Source organism: Magallana gigas, chromosome 8 (genome assembly GCF_963853765.1).
Source record: "Magallana gigas chromosome 8, xbMagGiga1.1, whole genome shotgun sequence".
Taxonomy (NCBI): domain Eukaryota; kingdom Metazoa; phylum Mollusca; class Bivalvia; order Ostreida; family Ostreidae; genus Magallana; species Magallana gigas.
The window spans coordinates 29,607,717-29,627,820 of record NC_088860.1 but is presented as its reverse complement, the minus strand read 5'-3'; the positions used below and the strand labels follow the sequence as shown (position 1 = coordinate 29,627,820).

The 20,104-nt window shown below is 32.5% G+C and overlaps 1 protein-coding gene across 10 annotated transcripts; it reads left to right on the top strand.

Moving 5' to 3' along the window:
* Nucleotides 1-288: 288 nt before the first annotated feature.
* On the top strand, nt 289-19,338 carry LOC105337429 (sperm microtubule associated protein 2-like). 10 transcript variants are annotated; one of them, XM_011442140.4, is made up of 9 exons: nt 318-436; nt 1,453-1,491; nt 3,601-3,631; nt 7,860-7,958; nt 8,752-8,880; nt 10,953-11,087; nt 12,394-12,435; nt 18,009-18,264; nt 18,442-19,338. In XM_011442140.4, exons 1-9 carry the CDS (start codon nt 412-414, stop codon nt 18,730-18,732), a joined length of 1,047 nt encoding a protein of 348 aa, XP_011440442.1. In that variant the 5' UTR covers nt 318-411; the 3' UTR covers nt 18,733-19,338. The 10 variants fall into 10 exon arrangements, with proteins under 10 accessions (XP_011440445.1, XP_019926654.1, XP_011440442.1 ...); XM_034474570.2 differs by having other exon boundaries at nt 319-436; nt 7,860-7,922; XM_011442143.4 differs by lacking the exon at nt 1,453-1,491 and having other exon boundaries at nt 289-436.
* Nucleotides 19,339-20,104: the final 766 nt, after the last annotated feature.

Sequence of the window (20,104 nt, the reverse complement as noted above, 5' to 3'; positions counted from 1 at the left end):
TATAACGATGGAAAAATGAACTTAAAAATAAAAAAAAAAAGTCCAAAATATATGCCGTTTTCCTGGCTTTTTTTTTAACGATTTTGATTATTAATATTTTACTTATTAGCAAAATATCAAACTCGTTAAAAGGCCAGGAGAACGTCAGATATTTCGTACTATTCAATCTCTGTAATTAAATATGAATATTTCTTTTTGACATAACATTTTTAAAAAATGAACATGCGACAATGTCCTGAGTGTGGGAAAAATCAACACAGCTTGTACGTGAACAGGGCATTGTTACGTCATGTGACGATGTCAAAGGTCGTTGCTACGCGCTGTTTCAATGGGAGAGTGGCTCACTTTCCCTCTATAGTTCTAAAGCCATGTGTTAAGACTAAAATTCGTATTTAAAGATAGGAAGAAAAAATGGCAGCCGATGTTGGTGTCAGAGGTATGTTAAACTGAGTGAATAAGCTTCGGATATGTATTGGAAAGTTTTAATAGAAGATTTATTTCACATTTGTTGTAATCATATGATATGCAGTTGCATGTCATCTTATGTAATATAGATCTACATGTATATAAACTTTGACCACAGTTAGAGAATAATAATTCGAATGAATACTTTTGATTCTTGATGAATGGGTGTCGATATAATATCTTAATTGATTTCGAAAAAAAAAAATAATAAAGAAATATAAATGGACGCGTACATATTGAATTCAAACTGAACGAAAACAGCTAGACGTCTAGAATAAACGGATTAAGAAAGTTTAAATGCATTGTTGGATTGTGTAGGTCTGCTTCATTGATCCCCAATGAACTTAATAATGTATACAGGTAAAACTACTACAGTAATAACGCTACAAAATCAATAATGCACATAATCCTGCATTTCGGGTTTACAAGTTGGCTGTCGGAAATTAGGCACATACCCTAGTGGCTTTATTTGAACGTCTCATAAAATTTTCAAAACTTTTAAACAAAGGAGGGGAAAAAGTCAAAGAAAATTTTCAAAACAACTAAGAATGCATTTATTGATATGAATCAAATTATTCAGAGTATTTAAAATCAATGTAAGCAGATTGTTGACTAAACATGTTTTTAAAAATGTGAGATCTTTTATCTATAAAGACTATAAGGCCCAGCCTCTGATAGGGAGCATTTCTATGATATTTTCATTTTATGACCTCTAATTTTTGTTCGATTTTCTATGGTGGAATACTAACTATTACAGTAAAAGTGATAAATCATAAAATAGCAATATTTTAGTTTGCGTAAGCAGAGAAATAACACATATTAATACACAGTCATATCAATATATATATAGCCTTATTATATTTGTAATCAATAGGATACTGATTACTGCCCTGTAATATAATGGTAACAGTGGTAATACATGATGTTCAAGTAGAAGTGTTCAAATTTATAATAAATTATATATTTTTGTATTACGCGCAATTTTAGGTAAACCTCTATATTCACTTGACAAGGAAGACGAAGAAGGTTTGTACGAGTGCAACTTCTTTGAAATGTTTGGTTTTAAATTCCGGAACCTTGCCCTCTTTGATTAATCTTGTATAAATGTTGTAATGGGACTTTCATTGCTTGAATCCTTTTCTTTTCATCATTTTTTCACCAACTTTCCTATTTATCCATAATGTCCACCTGGAAATCCTGATATCTGTTATCAATATCAACAAGTATTGACATCTGTGATTTCTGTGTGTGTGTACTGATTGAAATTAATATTTTTTCGTTAAGAAAATTGCATGGTTAAATGTACCTGCTTGTGGGCTCCTCTCTGTCCCAGGGTTCCAGCTTCCATCAATTTTTTTTTTTTTTTTTAGCTTTTTGCTTTGTCTGAAAATATGGATGGTCATGTTGAAAAACTTAACTTTTGCTCCATTGAGTACATGTACTGCATAAATTTTTTCCTGGGTTAATTTTTTTTCAATCTGGTTTGCTGGGAGGGGGTTGGCATATTAATTAAAAACATTTGCATGTAAATTGAACTTTAAAAGGGGGGGGGGGTCCAGTCTCCATTGTAAGAAATTTGCCTGGCATTCTTCCAATTGGGTGGAATGAGGAAACATTGTCTCTGTGGGTGCTCCCTTTTCATGACTTTATCCCTCATCATTGACACTTCCCTTGAACCAACATCAATGCCACAAAAGATTTAAATATAACATGTTCAAATTGTTTAATGATCATTGCTAAATAATTTTATTTTGAAATTCTTTGTTAATATGTATGTGTATATTCATGAAAAAAATATTAATAATGGATTGCAAAAATAAAGCAGTTAAGAGAGAAAATGACATTCACAGTGATGAGTGGACATACAGTAGTTATGTGGTCAAGGCTAAGAGAGGCAGGATAATTTACACCACATACTACATGTACACTGCTGTATATTAGCAATCCTTATTATTTTACAGGTACATAGCATTGTTTCCAAATGGGGGGGGGGGGGGGGGCAAATATTACCCCAATATTACCCCCACAAAATATTGAGCCCCCCAGTTTTGAAACCAGAATTAATTTATCATTGCCAGTCTCAGAAGTAATCAGTGTTCGACATTCTGCTGTCAAACATATGTATTTTTTTTCCTGCAAAGAAAACAGAGTGACATAAAAGTGGAGGGTTTGTTAAATTTTCTTTTCTTTTTTAAATGACTTTAAGTTTACACAAATCTTATATGTAAATATAAATATTAGAAATGGTCTATTTTAAAAAAAAAAAGGTGCATATAAAGAAAATAATCAGTTTCTTGTTTACTTTCTGGTATTGAGAAAAAGAAATGCTTTTACCCACTTCCAACTTCAAGTGCCTATGCTTTAAAAAAGGGTTGTATATAGACTAGGAGAAAGAAATAAGATCAGTAAGACTTTAAAGATTGTTTACAGGAAGGGATGAATTTAAAAAATAAATGAATTAATTGTTCTCCACAAGTGTTTCTCTTTTGTGTCTCTCTTCAATTGTGTTCAGTCAGTCATGTAATAGAAACAGCACTGGTTGTGCGTGATTTGTGTTGCACATTTTTTGTTACTAATACCACCGCACTATCAATCACTATTCAAACAGCCCCCAGTTTAATATGGTCTATGAAACACACATTTACCACTCAGCAAATTGCTTATCTTGGACTTGTCAGTCTAACACCCTATACAAAATCGCTCCTAGGGTCTATTGTTCACTTATGGCTAGCATCCAAAGTATTTCCATACATTAGTCTTGGTAGACCTTACTTGCAGCTAAATGTTGAGAGCTTGAAAAGTAGAAGTGTTTGGACTATAGGCGATGGGATGCTGACTCAGTGGCACAATGTGGTCCCCGTCCGGTCGGGGCTCGACCCCCCTATTCATAGTGACGGGTTTTTTATTGGATTTGGGGGGTTGGACAGAGGTGGGGGCATCACTAGGTGCATTTATTGATAACAAAGAAAATCCTGTGCATGTAGTTACAATATAACAGAGAAATTAACATACAATTTGTGGCCCAGCCATTTTTTTTCCATATACATCTATCATAAATCATTGTGCTTGACATTACCTTGGATGGAATAAAATGAAGTTTAATGAAAAATTATTTTTTTTAATTTTTTTTAATAGGTGAATTCGAACGGATAAGGCAATCTGGCAGGTAAGACACAAATTGATTCTTTTGGCATTGGTTTTATGATTTGCTACTTTCCTAGTCAAAGAATATTTATTTTTCAAAAGGTAGTAAATTTGTTTGCTGCAGAGACCCAGACTTATCTTTTATTAATAGCTGATTTTGATTCATAATTTCTATATATTATAAATGACTGTATATAAGTTTAAAGTAGAGTTACTACAATAGTTTTAAGAACTAATAGAATCAAAAGCAGCTGGCTTAGGAATTCTAAATTGTCTTCTTCAAAACCTTTCCCTTTTCTTTATGTTTATTTTGTTTACTTTTAAGGCTATTTTTAAGTTGGTTACCCTCCCCCTTTAAATTTGTGTCCACATCTGTGATTTTTAACAACACAAGTAGTCAAGTACTCAAGTGTCATTTCAAATATTATTATTTTGTGAAGAATTTCTTTTTCTTTTGCTGTTGATTTAAATCATCAAATGATTTCTTTGATTGTTCATGTGGGATATGAAGGTAATTAAGCATTTAAAGAAGTTTATACCCATTATAAATGAAGTTTGGGAGAGGTATATTGGAATCATTACTGTTAAGCAAAAAAATTTGGCGCACATATATTTTAGCACAAATGCAAGTGCAATTCATTTGCAGAATTAAATTTTGGCGCATGCACCTTTTATTTTTAAAAAGGTTAAATAAAATGTTCTTGTTTGATCAACGGTAACATCCAAATTTAATTCCGTGTTCACTCAAACATGTGAACACAACAACTTTGATTTCTAACGTCTCGCGTATATAGGAAACTCTTGTTTAATAGTAAAATCTAATGTACTTCAATGAACATTTAAATTTGTGGATCAACTTAAAAACGAAATCCACGAAAACTGGTATTCAACGAATATTGATGAATCCACAATAGCTAGTTTGACAGTAATGTCAATCTGTCTTTCCCTCTGACCTCAGATGAGGGTCCAGAGACAATCAGGCCAGGTCACAGATACATGTATTGACCAGATAAAGGTTGAAAGAGGCCCGGCAGTTGGTTTGAGTACTTCTTGGACAGTTGTAGTTTGTGAAATGATTACTTATAACTTTCATAGATAGCCTAAGTGAACCTCCAAAGAAAGCCTTTTACTAGTTATACTAATTTACTTCTCTCTTTGAACCTAATATAGATTTTTCATCTTACATGAGTAAAAGTGCATTAAAATACTGTATTGATGATCAAAATTTTATCAGTTTGAGCAGTTACATATTTGTTTTCACTTTTTCCTGAAATAAGGGAGGTTTATTTGTTGCTGATGACTCCAGCTGTATAAGTAGTTCATACATGCATTGTCACAAAAATTAATTTCTTATTGAAATAACAGGGTTGGATCAGGGTCAGTCATTTGTTATCTCAGATGTAAGATTTAATGAACAAATTGGTTACCATTTTTTTTCTTCAGAAAACGAGAGAAAATGTTACAAAATATATAATAAAGTTAAGAAAAGTAGTGATAATTCTGATATATTAAATGTTGGTTGTATTCACAATAAGATTAGGACAAGATTGATTTGTGATGCTTTTACAACCAGAGAAATGTTGCCCTCCAGTTTGTATCCCTCAGTACCCTGTTCAATGCACTGTGCATGTCATGCTCTAAAGTACTGTAGGTTGTATTGGAGCTAACAAGAGCATGACATGTAAGTATGTCTTTTTCCAGTCAGTGCGACAAGTTCTTGCATTCATACATTTCATGTGTTAAATTCCTTTTGTTCAAGGCTTTACAATCAGTCAACTAATTCAAAAGCATGTCTTAAAAATTATCCAATATATTTAATCGCAGAATGTCAACTGGTTTAAATTGCATCTAATGTCTAATCAAACCTAGCATGGGATCATTGTACAGATTAATCAATTGCACAAATTCAATAAAATAAATGGGGTCTTGTTCTTGTGGGTAAATGCTTTTGCCTATAATAATACTGATATATTTATACTGCATCTCATATTGACTTTAATAATATAGTTCAAACTTTTTCAAGGAGGGAAACCTTTTTCGTAATAAGAGGGACTCGGTATTTCTAGAGAAAAACAATATGAGCTTCTTTGTGAGAGAGAGAGAGAGAGAGAGAGAAAGGAGAGAGAGAGAGAGAGAGAGAGAGAGAGAGAGAGAGAGAGAGAGAGAGAGAGAGAGAGAGAGAGAGAGAGAGAGAGTTGTTTCCTGTTCTTGTAAATTATCATTTACAATTAATTCATTATAATTGGAAGATGGTATCTAATTAGAAAAACTTTAAGTAACTAGAAAACTTTTTAATTAAAATATTGATTATATTTTTAAAAGCCTTTTGGCATTCATTCATCATTAAAATACCTCCTGTGGCACATAAGTTTATCAATGGACTTGAATTAAGTCCTGTCAGCTATACAGAATTAAGAGGTAGAATACTTAATATAGAATACCCATATGAAGACAGTCAAATAAGTTACAGTGTTATTAGCATGGGCACTATGGAGGGGTATATGATGCCAGAGTTTGTACAATCTGATAGTTTATATCAACAGGACTTAATCATTGGGTGAGTTGATTTCTTTTCAACAAAAAAAAATTTATGGTATTTATTATACTCCACATAATAAAACAATTTGATGAATTTTTTAACAAGCCCAAAAATATGTTTTAATCATAAATATCTGTGTTTGTGTGGGTGGGTAGGTGGGGGTTGCTTCAAATTTCCTAAGGATCGGGTGGGGGAATAACTAAATGCATTAATTTTGTGAAGAAATGACTAAGGATTGAAATTTGAATTATAGTGCATCTATTATTATGTATCTGTGTACACAAAATGTTCAAGATTTCTGACACCATTTATGGGATTAATGGGATTACAGACACCAAAATCATTTAAATGGAAACCTTAAATGTGTTTATATATTCAAATTTTTTTGATTTTTATCACAACATATAGTGAAACTACAGGTTTTTTAACAAAAATTTCCTCTCGAGACCACAGTAATTGTCATTCATTTTAGATATGTGACTTTAAAATGCTTTACTTCTGTTTGCTTTCAAATATTATTTGGAAGAAGATTGATTCTTCATTGTTTGGATCAGAACTAAAATTCTTAAAAGACAATCAACTTTGAATTCCCGATCATTAGTGATTACAGGACTAGATGCTGTGATTCATTCAGATTACATGTATTTGTATCCACATGAGCATATTGTACGAAAAACTCCTACAGTTTTCGAGACAGGAAGTTGTAGTTTTGCAGATCAATTGTACATATATCAGAGATGTGCATAGAGCTCATTTCAAAATGCTGTCAATTTTCCCACTTGGTGACAATCTTGTTTTCGTCAAAAGCTCACTATAAATCCAGGCGTCAATCGCTTCGCTGGCATCAAAGTAATGCCACCAAAACTCCCATGCCTACGACCCCATCAGAGCTAGCTGGTTCACTTTTTCAGCATCAAAGAAATGCCACTATCTTAAGGTTGAATGAGACATCTTTCGATATTAATGTGGATTAAAGTACATTATAATTGAATATTTTCACCAGTTTAGATTTTTCAAATTTCACAATATTTAACCAAAAAATAGCTTTTAAAAATATTTTGAGAGGTAAAAATTGTGAAACCCCAAATTCCTCTCTCTCTCTCTTGACATATATTTGAATAAAGTCATTCCAAGCAAAAGAATAATTTCAAATTTTAGTATATACGGTATAAGGGAAAAAATAGTTTTTTTGATCTGCAGTACACTATGGGTTTAATGCAAATGCACTGATTCAAGCGTATGCGCTGTTGTGGCGGCGGCATGTCTTTGATGCTGGCGAAGCGACCGGCTGACTGAGTCTAGCGAGCTGCTGACATAAACTTTGACTCTCATCAAGTGGGAAAATTGACAGTAAATTTTGAAACGAGTTCTATTACTTGGATTTTGATTTTTGATAATTTATGAAAAAACCCAGCTGTCAAACTTTTTTTGGCAAAATACTGCATATTGAGTTGCACCCAATTACTCTGGATAGGTAGTGCTTATCAATTCAGGGTTGAGAAATGGATTATAGATACTTTTCACACAAAAGAAAACCCAGTTTGCTGTCACATTTACAGGTTGTTTTCTCTTGTTTTACATTGTCCAGTTATTTTGTATATGACTCCATAAAGCTGATTTTATTATGGCTATTGTTGCTCAGGTGAGTGATGTGGTCCACACAGAACCCTACACATTAAATACCATTGTATTTTTTTTATTATCTTTACAGGGAAAGATTAATGGAACTCTCTCGACCAAAGGATATTAAAATTGGATACTTTACCAATGTTGGGCAAGTATTATGGAATTCCACTTCAAACATATTATGGTATTCATATTTTTTATTAGTAAACTTTTTCAATGAACTAAACTAAATTATTTGCTAAATTAAGACATAGCTGCATAATTAATTATGACCACTCTATTAAAGAAACGTAGATTCTCTTGTGGTTCAGGTAAGGTATGTGATGAGGGGCTTTGATCTCACAAATTTTACATGGTTATTAAACTACAAAACCAGGCAAAATGAATTACTTAAGTCAGTTGGTCCTTGATGTAAATTTTGACATCTTATCTGAAAAAAAGTGGTATATAGTTTAACTGCAGGAAACGGAACCTGATTACCACTATAGATATATGGCATGATAAATTAGAACATTAATTGTTAATTCAAGATATTCCCTTTTATAAAAAACCAATGTTACAGTACCATATACCATAAATATATGAAAAAGTCAATTTGAAAGAACTAACTTTGGTTTTCAAGCAGTTGAGGGCGTGCATGGTCAAACAAGATTTAAAATTCATGCATTTTTAATTAGGGTTGGCATTTCAACACTGATAATTTATTGTAAAATGTTGAGTTCCATCTGGAGTTTAAGAGTTATTCATGAAAGGTTTGTCAGAAAATGCCTGCTGGATCAAATTTAGGCAATTACCAGAGTCCTTAGAGAAGGGTTTGGACAAAGTATACTCCATTTGATTTTATACCATATGAACTTTTATCTGATCCTTTGAATTGCCTTTTGCAATGAAATATGTTCTAGTCAATAAACAAGATAATGATCATATTGCAAAAAAAAAAAAATTATCATGTCTACAAATTTCATTTCTTATATTAGTCCCAATGTTATGTGGGGAACCCAAGAGATGCTTTGGCCTCTTAACCCTAATATCCAAAAGGCAAGCGAGAGGGTAGAACAGCTTGCCACACCTAAAAAGGATTTCTCCACTGTGGACTCAAAGGGAAGGTATGTAATGATTTTATTATTGATAACTAATTTAATTTTTTACATCCTACATATCTGTATTTTGACATGTTTCTAGTACATGTACTTTGGTTTTCTCTTTGATATATAGAATTAAATTCTGCAGAGAATTTTATAAATCTTTTTAATATGTAAATAGGAGAAATTGTGTATAGAAGTACATTACATAACCATGAAATTTTGATTCCATAACTGTTATTCTATACAAATAAATCACAAGTGGAAAAGTTACCAAGCTATCTAATTGTAAAAAAGGAAACATATACTTGAAATATTTTAGCTTACTGGTGATCACATATTTCAAGATCATGATAGGAAATATATATTCAATTATATTGAATTATAGTCATATACATCTCCATCTCTCTCTCTCTCTCTCTCTCTCTCTCTCATTTAATACTAAATCAATTAGATCAAGTAGTCATTAAACGTACGAGGCAACTCTTACACAATGTGTAGGTGTGCATACAAGAAAATGTCAATTCAAGTATTTTCTGAGAATTTTAGATTGAAGCCATTGTATAATGTATTCTAGCTTGCTAATTATGTCCTCCTTCGAAGAAGGGAGGGCATATTGCTTTGCTGCTGTCCATTTGTCTGTTGGTCGGTACAACAATTGTTTCCGATCATTTTCTTCGCCGAGGTTGCATGTATTGAAATGAAATTTGGTATACACATTAATCATAGGTAAAGTTCGATTTGGGGTATGATCGAGCAATTTTGAACAGAGTTATGCCCCTTTGACTTAGAAAAATTTCAATATTATTTGCAGTTTCTGTTCATTTTCTTCGTGGATGTTTCCAAGGGAGGGGGGCATAATTAAGTGTTTCACAAACATCTCTTGTTTTTTCTTTCGTTTAAACTACTTGAACAAAGTAAAGTTATATATATTTATATGTATCTTGTATTATTACATGTATTAACTTTGTTTTTTAAACAATACTTAAACAATACATTTATAAAGACATGATATTAATGATCTAGAAATAAAACTGAAGAAAAGAATTTAAAATTACCAAATATACTATTGTAAGTTAAACTCATAAAACTATTTTAGTGCTGATTAAAAAATCAGATTTTGTATTATATTTTTTATGCTTTCTACAGATTCTATAATCAACCACAGTGTGCTACAAATTAAGCTAATCATAATATACATGATCTTTCCTCTCGCTTGATTGAACTTCTGTACAGTAACAATTTAGAAATCTGACAAATGACCTATGCATTGATAAAGTAAAGTATTTAAACTAATGCGACATAGTAAATGACCATAACATAAAGATTTTAATAAGTAAAATCCTGCATGCATGTTTAATCCTAATACCCTGATCCACTCGGAGTAAAATGACTCCAACTGCTGTTAGCAACAATGTAACCCGGTGCCCTTTCTACTAGTCATGAAAAAAATATGAAGAAGTATGGAGTTCAATAAAACAACTTTTAGCTAAAGGAGAGGAGCAATATGAGTTCTCCAGATGAGGAGGAGGAGGAATTTCGGTGTCTTTATGAGAAATATAAAGATTTGATTGATAATCCTAGTTCAGGTGTTACAAGGTCTTACAAACTTAAAAAAGACTACAAGTTTGTGTATGGAAGGAACTCTCAAATGTTTTCAAAAGGATTATATTATCTTCGAAAGTAGGTAAAAAAAAGTTGCTCTAAATTTTGTTTACAAGGATCCATTCACCAATATGGGGAATCTTCCACATACTTGACTAATAAAAAATTAATCTTTTCTGCAATGCTCTCAAACTTAAATTCATGCCCCTATGAAAATCCAAAGAAAATATTCAATTGTTTTAAATAAATCATAATTTCACAGTTACATGTAGGTGACTACATGTAGGTATTGGGTCTAATATATGTTGCTAGATATTGTTTATCTAAGGTGAGCAATGGCTTTTAATCTCGTGAAGAAACTTATTGAAACTCTTCTTTACTGTTTCTTTTTACTTACCGGTATATTTGAAGATGTTTTATTTACATCGTTGAATACAATTAGAATTATTCATTAATTTGATTATTCTTGCATTGCTTGCTTTCTTTTTCAGGCCGTTATTTTTATACAGCTGTGGGAGGCCTTCACAGATATGGGATGCACCACCTAGGACCCAGCAAGAAGCATCTCAGAGAGTGCAGCTCCTAGCTAATCCCAAAGCTTTCCATTCTGGCTATAAGGAAGATAGGTGTGTTACTCTTTTATTTCTCTGGAATATGTCATCTTTCTAGATGCAAAATCTAGAAAGAATATGTAATGGTAGCTAAAGAGGGCTTGATGGTTGTGGCCATTTTTAGACTGTATTAATCTCCTTTGGAAGAAGAGCTTTATAATGGTAAATACCCAAATATAAAAGATAAGATAATTTGGATTTTTTCTATACTAAATACAGTCAAACTTTGTTACCTTGAACCAGATGGGACTGTTTAAAAACTTCGAATAATCCAAGTATTCAAAATATCAAGGATAAAATACTTCAAAAAAGGGGTTGGGAATTATAAATCACTTTGACATATCCACCGTATTCAAGATATCATTTGAGATATCAAAGTTCAACTGTAGTAGCTAAACAAATAAAATCTTAAAAGTTAAAGGCAGATCTAATGGTTAATTTGTTGACCATCCAGCCTCCTTAATGATATGACCTTCAATTGATGATCAATAAATGATTATTTTATCGCCTCCCTAGAATTTAACACTTACAGAGGCGCAACTGATGAATGCGGAATACATTCTATACATCCCTGGTCAGTCTATAAATGTCATCCTTTCGTTATTTCAATATTCCCACAACTATTGTATTTTAAGCCTGAAATGGATACTAATTGTTAAACCAAACAGGTCAATCAGAAATAACTACTGCAATAGTAATGGTTTGCAATTTGCGTAACACATAAGCATCTCATGTTATAAAACAATATATATAAGACCAAAAGAAGAGGTATACCTCACAAACACTTTCACTATATGCATTTTGGGGTACCGGTAAATTAATTAACTTCCTTTAAAAACAAGTGTTTACCAATAAGTTGTCCATGTTCTTGTGTGCCCTGAAATAAAAAGAATTATATAGTATAATATTAATAAGTACAATGTCCTATTCAGTCTATCTGTTCTGTGGTCATGAATATCTTTATATAGTAAAGGTTGGTAAATTTTTCCAAAAAATTGTCATAAAGATCGCATAGAAAAAAAAAGTAGACAAAGAAATTAAAACTTATGAAGCCGAGACTTTTGCAGCTCTTGGAACATTCAATGTTAACACCAATTCATAATAGTCCCTCAAATAATGGAAAATATAAGCATTAACACAGTAACAAATATATATATACCGGTAGGTAAAAAAAAGATAAAGACTTTCCCTTGGATTCATTTTAAAAATACTTCTTCCACAAAACAACTGAATTGATTAACATACGCTTCATTTCACATTGATGTACAATAATCCTTCAAATGTACAGAAAAATTGAAATATCATAATTTTCTCCTAACAGGATTGTCTTTGGACCAGATGAAATTCTGAAACTGTTCCCAAAGTTTGTATTTTTATAAGAAATAATTCTACTTATGTATCACTAATGCTTTTTACCTTTTAACATGCAGTTTCCCTGATATTGGATTATTTAATTCTTTATTTCTTTTTATATTATTTCTGATTTTCAACTTATATTTTGTTTTATTTGTACTCCATCTGTCTGTCATTTCATAATAAATGTCTGTCCAATATCACTTGCCCCCCAATAAATTTTTTTTTCTTTTTTTCGCGGTTACCTTGAGCTAATCACCTAGGAAAACAATGCGGAAGTCACAGAAAAAAACATCTCTGTGTAAAATCCTTATCCTCATCCTTCCCCTTTTTCCAGTCTGGTCCACACATGTACCTCACCATGCAGTTTCCAGTAAGAAAGTGTGACAATCGACTTAAAATCTACCTATATTTGTTTCATTTCAAAATGCAGCCCTTTACAAATTCCTTTCATCTTTATGTCCTATACTACTCCCCTTTGAGATGCATGCGTTGTCACCATTTCATTGATATCTTTTTTCGATTTAGGATAATTAAACTGTCAAAAACTGAAGTTTATTTTCACTTGGAAGACAGATATGTTAATAATTGATTGTAATTGAAACCTGATATATTGAATTAAAAAGAAAAAGCTCATGAACAAATGTCATGTACTAGTCATCAGTCAGGATTATAGCTCATCTGTACTAAAGTGCATGATTATAGTCCATAGTATAAAAAGTGGCATTAACTGGTAAGGTTGATGATTATATAACATGTTTTACATTTCTTGTACATGTATCATGGCAAGGAATTTTTTAGTTGTATGATATATGTAAAATAAGGTAAATTGATTTCTATCCAGATCTTTGGAAAAGTCAAGTCAGAAAATTATGGCAGTGTGAATTGCATTCACATGCATATCTTTATTTGCATGAAATTTATTTGATTAAGTTTGTTTGTTTGAAATCGAGTTGAACATAAGGCTGTCCAAAGCTTATTATCCCCTCGTGCAACTTGTTGCGAGGGGGATATAGCATCGCTGCTGTGCGTGTGTGTGTATGTATGTGTGTGTGTGTGTGTGCATGTCTCCATTGTCAGCTCTTTAGCAAAATTCCAAGAAAACCCTCCAATGAATATTCATCAAACTTTGTACACTTCTTTGGCATGGTGAAAGGACAAACCCTATTGATTTCCAAGTCAATTGATTCAATATTTTTTTAATTATTGTAAAAAAGCGAAGTTAAAACATGAATTTTATGTACGACTTGACAATAGGCATTTCTGGTAATTTTATGTTCAACTTTAAGTAAATCGCTACCGTATGCAGTTCAAATCAACAACTTGATATTTTTAGGATTTTAATTTAGTAAAGGTAAAAAAAACCCAAACGTTTTGTAACATTGGAGGGTTAGAATATTGCCCGTAGGTAAAAGTTGAAGCGGGCAAGAAATTCAAGTCATCCGATTGACATCGAAACAAGCAGTCGACTTTCAGACAAATTATCCCGTATTACTTACAATAGAACTAGTCCAAAATTCAGAAGAGACTTTGATAGATATCGCACATTCATCACACGAAGATTGTTTCATATGTGACAAACCACAAGCAACAGAATTGTCCATCAGAGCAAACTACAGATCGCTAGATCTTCAGCTACGTTTCTGTATACAGACCGTTTATGTATGCTTATATAAAAATGAATGTCACTTAGTGAATCAAAATTATTTAACTTTAAAGCATATGTGTACATGTGTTGAGTTTCTGCTAGGAATAGGAAAACTATGCAACCACGTACAGTACATGTAACCCCCCTTTCCCCCAATTTATACACCACAAAGCTTGGGGATTAGGATAAAATAGATATAAAGTCAAAGTAGTTTTTAGAAATACTTGTATCATATTTATTTTGATCTGATAAATTTTAATCTGAAAAATTTACATGTATTTTCCTAAATAATGCATTTTCCCCTACAACAAGTCATGTTGCGAGGGGATGCTCCACTTTGCGGTGCCCTTGTTCTTTGTTTTTAATGTCACCTTCAAGATACAAAACCTAGCTACAAGGGATGGAAATGAAATGGATTTAAACTAACAATATTTTCAAACAATTTAAAGATATTTAACTGCATTTTCTGCAGAAAAAATCCAGTAATTGAACCGGTGAAAATGGAGGGCAAGTCGATGCCCAAAGGGTACTTCTTTTGTACTAAAAAGTTTTCTTACAGTTTTTAAGAAAGAAAATTTTTGTTTTGCAGATCAAGGGTCTATATCAGAGATGTGCAAATTAATTCGAAGTATTAGTAATTCATTGAAACAAAGTGTAAAATAACAGATCAACAATTTTAAGAGTATGATCTGGAGATAGTGCACATTCTAAATAATTAATTAACGTAAATGATAAAACAATGATATATACAAACTATTAACTACATGTATTATACAAATAGTGCCTGTTTGGAAGGGTAACAGTTGAAATTGACACCCCGAGGAAACCATTGTCAACTGAAGCGAAGCGGAGGTTGACAATGATTTTCGAGGGGTGTCAGTTTCAACTGTTATCCTCCCAAACAGGCAATATTTATTTTATTATACTGAATTTCTTAATTTTAGAGAATTTTTTACTGCCTTTATATAGAAATAATGTGAATTCTACGGCAAACCGTACACGCATAGTTTACACGCATGTAACAATTCATTGTGTTACCCGTTGCTAAGTGTGTTGCTAATGCTGAGGGTAATAGAACAGATTATTAACTGCGTCTAAACCAATCAGATTTCAGTATTTACATGAAAGTATAATTAATACATGTAATAGTATAGTGCTTAATGGCTGTGAGGATTTTACATCCTATTTGTTTTTGCTCAGCAGACAGATTGGATACTTCTGTACCTCTAATGGCGGGTCCTGGTTGTTCAATTCTTAGTATTCTGGATTATCTTCAATATCAACAGTGTGGCTTCAATGTGTCCAGGAAACTTGAAAATTTGATTATTGACCAACATATTTTTTTAAAATTGACTTCGAGTTCATATGTTTAATAAGGTATAAAGTTTGGATAGGTTTTCATAAAAATTCACCATGTAAGTTTACTTGAAAAATGCATAAAATTGCAAAATGGATAAAAACAAACTATAATCTTTATCAACCTCAAACCATTCAGTTATTCATATAAATTCATAATAAGAAATAAGGCATCTAACATGATAAAAAGATGCAAACTTAAAAGCAACTAATAAACTGAATGAAGTATCCAAGACTTGTCTCTTAAAGGAGCATGGTCACGATATTTTTTGTCAAATTCTACTTTCCATTTTTAATTTTTACAATTATAATTAACACAAGGTTTTTCTACTGGTTAGCCAAAATATTACGGTCAGATACAAAGCTTGCATTTCTTGGTATTTAAACTATGCTCTTGCCATATTTTTGTTTACATAAGTTGTACATACTAATATCTTGCCTCCTGCTAAATTGTAAGAAGATCATTGGCATACAGCAGTCACATGGAGACCATGTATATTCCATAAATAGTCAGTACTACCGGTAAAAATTAATCCTTTTGAGCATTAATTATGACGTCATTATGATGTCAGGTTTTGTACTCAAATTGAAACTTGTAATATTATTGTAAAAGCTTGATTTCATTATTTTATTGACTTTTTATCATTAAAACAAAGGCATTTGGTAAGATATACGGTAATCGTTACATGGGTTGTAGTTGACCTTATAGCGAGCGCAGCTCGCCGGTGCGCAGCGCCGGCGCGAAGCGCGCTCTACCGGCAAGGCGTGTGTGAATAGAAAATTCGGACTAGTTGCACATTCATTCAACAGATTTTTTTGGCGTCAATAAATCGGACCAGTAATGCATCGTTTTAATCGTCCCAGTAGTTCCCTGTAATCATGGCAATTTTTATCACTTCACACTCTCACGAGAATCAGCAAGACAAAAGACAGTAAAAACAATAACGATGTAAGCGACATACAGTCAATGTTACCTCTAAAGTTCACCTCAGTACACTTTCAATCAAAAATAATCGTGTGACGTCACAAACGTTTACACATTGATCCGATATATTTTTTCGGAGTCAGTAAATTTTGACCCACAATTCATAGTACCAATGGTTTCCAACCTCACGTTCCAACATCACGTTCTCCCGAGAATCAAAGTAAAACCTTTGAAAAGCTTATAAGATGTGTAATTTTAAGAATATCATGCTTTTTAAGTAAATAAAACAGTATACTTCGCATACTTTTATTTCTCAGGGGAGTTTTAAAGAGTAAGACGACACTTAACCAACGTCAGCTTTGACGTCACAATAAGCACTGATAAGGGGAAATTACTCTAATTGAAGTTATTGTAAATCTGCTGAAATGACCAAAATCCTCTTAAAATCTTGCAAAGGCTAAGATAAAGAACAGCTGACGAATAAGGACATTCCTTCAGATACAGGAAACCGTTGTAAATTGCACTAATTTGGATGAATGCTCACAAATATTGTATTCACTATAATTACGGTAATTTGCTGAAACGTAACATTATACGTAGCAGCGCCTTTTTTTTAAAGGGGGTGGGTGGGTGGATGGCAGCCTCATCCAAAAAATCTTTGCAAGCAAAAAGAAAAATAAATCATGAAAATTCTAATCCTTCAGCTCTTTAGCAGTTCAATGGTTTCTTTATTTTCACTTCCATTTATTACATGCAGGGGGGGGGGGGGAACAACACCATGTTCTTTTAACATGATAAGCAAATACTTTTAAGCGTAAATTAAAAATAAAATTAAACATTATTTTTTTTTAAGTGGAGGGGCAAATCCATGGTAAGTCGATTTTCTATGTATAAATTGACAAAAATGATGTGGAGAGCTCTATGATGAGTCAAGTTTTATATGTAAGTTTAAGAAAAAATGTCTACGGCAAAAAAAAAGGGGGAAATCAATCAATCAATCATAATCACAATCACTTTAAAAGAGGAGATGCAGTGCAATGAATATTTTTATATTAAAATCTTTATTATTTAACAACATTGTATCTGAGATTAAACTATTGTTCTACATATAAATTAATAAATTATAACAAATCTTATAAACTATGAATCATGAAAATTTACTGAAAAATAGGTATGTTTTATTTTTTGGCATTCAAATTTAACGTTGTTAATTTTATTTTATTAATTTATTATAATTCATTGTTTGATCACATGCTGTGCTCGCCCCAACGGTCGCACCGTAAAACATATTATGGTTTATACATGGTCAGTAAATTCAATATGGGACAAGAATGTATTCAATAAGCAACCTACATGTAGATGTGGACAATAACATAGAGGTGCTTGGAATTATGAGCTCTGTATCTCGCTGATAACTTGACAACTGGCATTAGAATTTTGGCTGACCATTGAAAATACTTGAGTTAAGCATTGTAAATTTTAAAATTGAGGAGAAAAAATCATGACCATACATGTCCCTTTATAATGCTAACAACATATGTCTTAGTAATGTTTTAAAAGTGTCTTTAATCTTTAACCCATTATTGACATTGTCCTTTTATATCTTAATTCAGTACCAGTATTTATTTAATTGCATTTTGGGTACACATTGCAGGAGCCAATTTTTCTATAGCTGTGGTAGGAACAGTCCAATCTGGACAGTCACACAGGGGGCAAAGTCGGCTGGAGAGAGACCTCGGACAAACCAGTTAGCCACCCACAGGAATCCTGTAAGAGAGTTCCAGCCAGCTAGACAAATAGAAACCATCATTCCTGGGCCAGCTCTCAGTGCGTCTGCCTCAGAACGACTACAGACACTTGCCACACCTAAAAATCGCTCAGAAGGCCCTTTTAGAGACCCAAAATGGCCTGTATGACTTTTTACAAATCCAAATTAAGTAAAAAAGTTACCCTGTATTTAAACCCCAAGCCATCAAAGTACAAGTGTTAATTGGAAATGATTGAGACTTTTACCATAAAAACCACAGATCTTAAATCATTTCCACCGAACTATGTTTGTACATAATGAAATGTTATCTATCGCACAGGTGACTCCAGCAGCTAAGAATGCCAGTGCCAAGGCCAGGAGTCAAGAGCTTGCAAGACCTAAAGGAACAACTGATGGATACATGCTTCCGAAAGATGAGATGTGGCCAATTTCCAAAGCAGCGAAGCGAGCCACAGCATCAGGTCGTGTAGGCGAATTATCCAAACCAGTTGTTCGAGCATCAATGGATCATGTGCAATTTAATCCTGATGCATTTGTAGTAAAAGAAACTGCCCTAAAAGGGGTTATTCCAAAAAGAGTCTTCGACTTGGCTAATCCATCATCAAGATAAATTATTATGTTATTTATTAAGCTATATGTGATTACCAAACAGTATTATTAAATTGTGTTTTGTTTTTTCTTTGTTGGATATGGGATTTTCCAAACATTTATACAAAATATTGCTCAATACCCAAATATCATGTAACTAAATTAAAAAATCATTTTGGTAAGTTGTAAAAATACTGTCAAATACAGGTAATGAGTGTAATTTATTATGATTTATAGAGAGAGAGACAAACAAGGATTAATTTCTGTTCTTGATAATTTGATATACATCTCAACTTACTAAACAATACATAGTTAATCACCAACCATATTATTGTATTTGAGAGTATTTTTATGATTTATTAAAACAGATTTACTGTTTTTATATAAGAAAGTTGATCTTTTGATTAGAGTTTTAGTGTATGTGTATACTGTGTTCAGTGTTTTACTATTGTGCATGTTTATCTTCTAATTTTTCACGGTTGCTCTTTGGTCTCGTTTTTGACTCAGTGATTTGGTACCTCACTCTCATTAAAAAAAATAAACTGTAAGATCAGATATCTTTTCTACTGTAGCCACTAATATAGCCATCACTCTCAGCAACAACAAAAAATTGCCTACAGTCAGTGTTGTGATCAATTATGAATTCTTTTGATGATTTAATCAGTGTGTTTACTTATGTTGTAAATTAAAAAGTGAAAAAACATCAAAGATTAAGCTTGTTTTTTATGCCTCGCCATGAAATGGCAGGTTATTCTTTTAGCAAATAAGATGGAAGTCAAGTAATGTATAGTTTGTCCATATATTGATTCAAACAAATTTGCGATGAAAATTGGGTACTTAATTATGCAGATTATTCCGTTGAGCCTAAGAGGCAAGTCGATATGTTATCTTTCAAACACTAGGAAAGTCTTAGGATCTTTGCTTTGCAAAATACTGTGTATTCATTTGCATGAACGGCGCTACGCCATTGGCTGCAAATGTGCACATGTATACATTCCATGGAAATATCTATATGATAAATATCTCTAAAACTAACATATACATGTACTTGCTAAAAATGAAGAAACAAGATACTGGTATATAAATCACAGAGGAATTCATCATATTGGGGCTTCACCTTCGCCCAGCTGGGATTATATACCGTTATATAAGGTTGCTTCCTATTTGATATTTTTATGATGCATGTCTAAATCTCTGCAGGGTTTGAACCTAGAACTCTTGCACACACTTGAGCACTCTTAAAGGAATACCAATACATGTATCTGACTCCTCCTCAAAAGTTTCATCAGTAAAGATATTTAGAGGTCTGGATTGAAGCATAATTACACTATTGTCCTCCTGTACAAAAATTGGTTTGTGGCATATTCTCTCTCACCCACCAGAGAGGTGCCTAA

Bases quoted from the DNA above. Each gene is read 5' to 3' on its own strand.
- LOC105337429 (XM_011442138.4), top strand. From the start codon at position 3,295: ATGCTGACTCAGTGGCACAATGTGGTCCCCGTCCGGTCGGGGCTCGAC. The intron at 3,632-7,859 runs GTAAGACACAAA...TTATCTTTACAG, and splicing joins CGGATAAGGCAATCTGGCAG to GGAAAGATTAATGGAACTCT. The intron at 12,436-18,008 runs GTTTGTATTTTT...TACACATTGCAG, and splicing joins ATTCTGAAACTGTTCCCAAA to GAGCCAATTTTTCTATAGCT.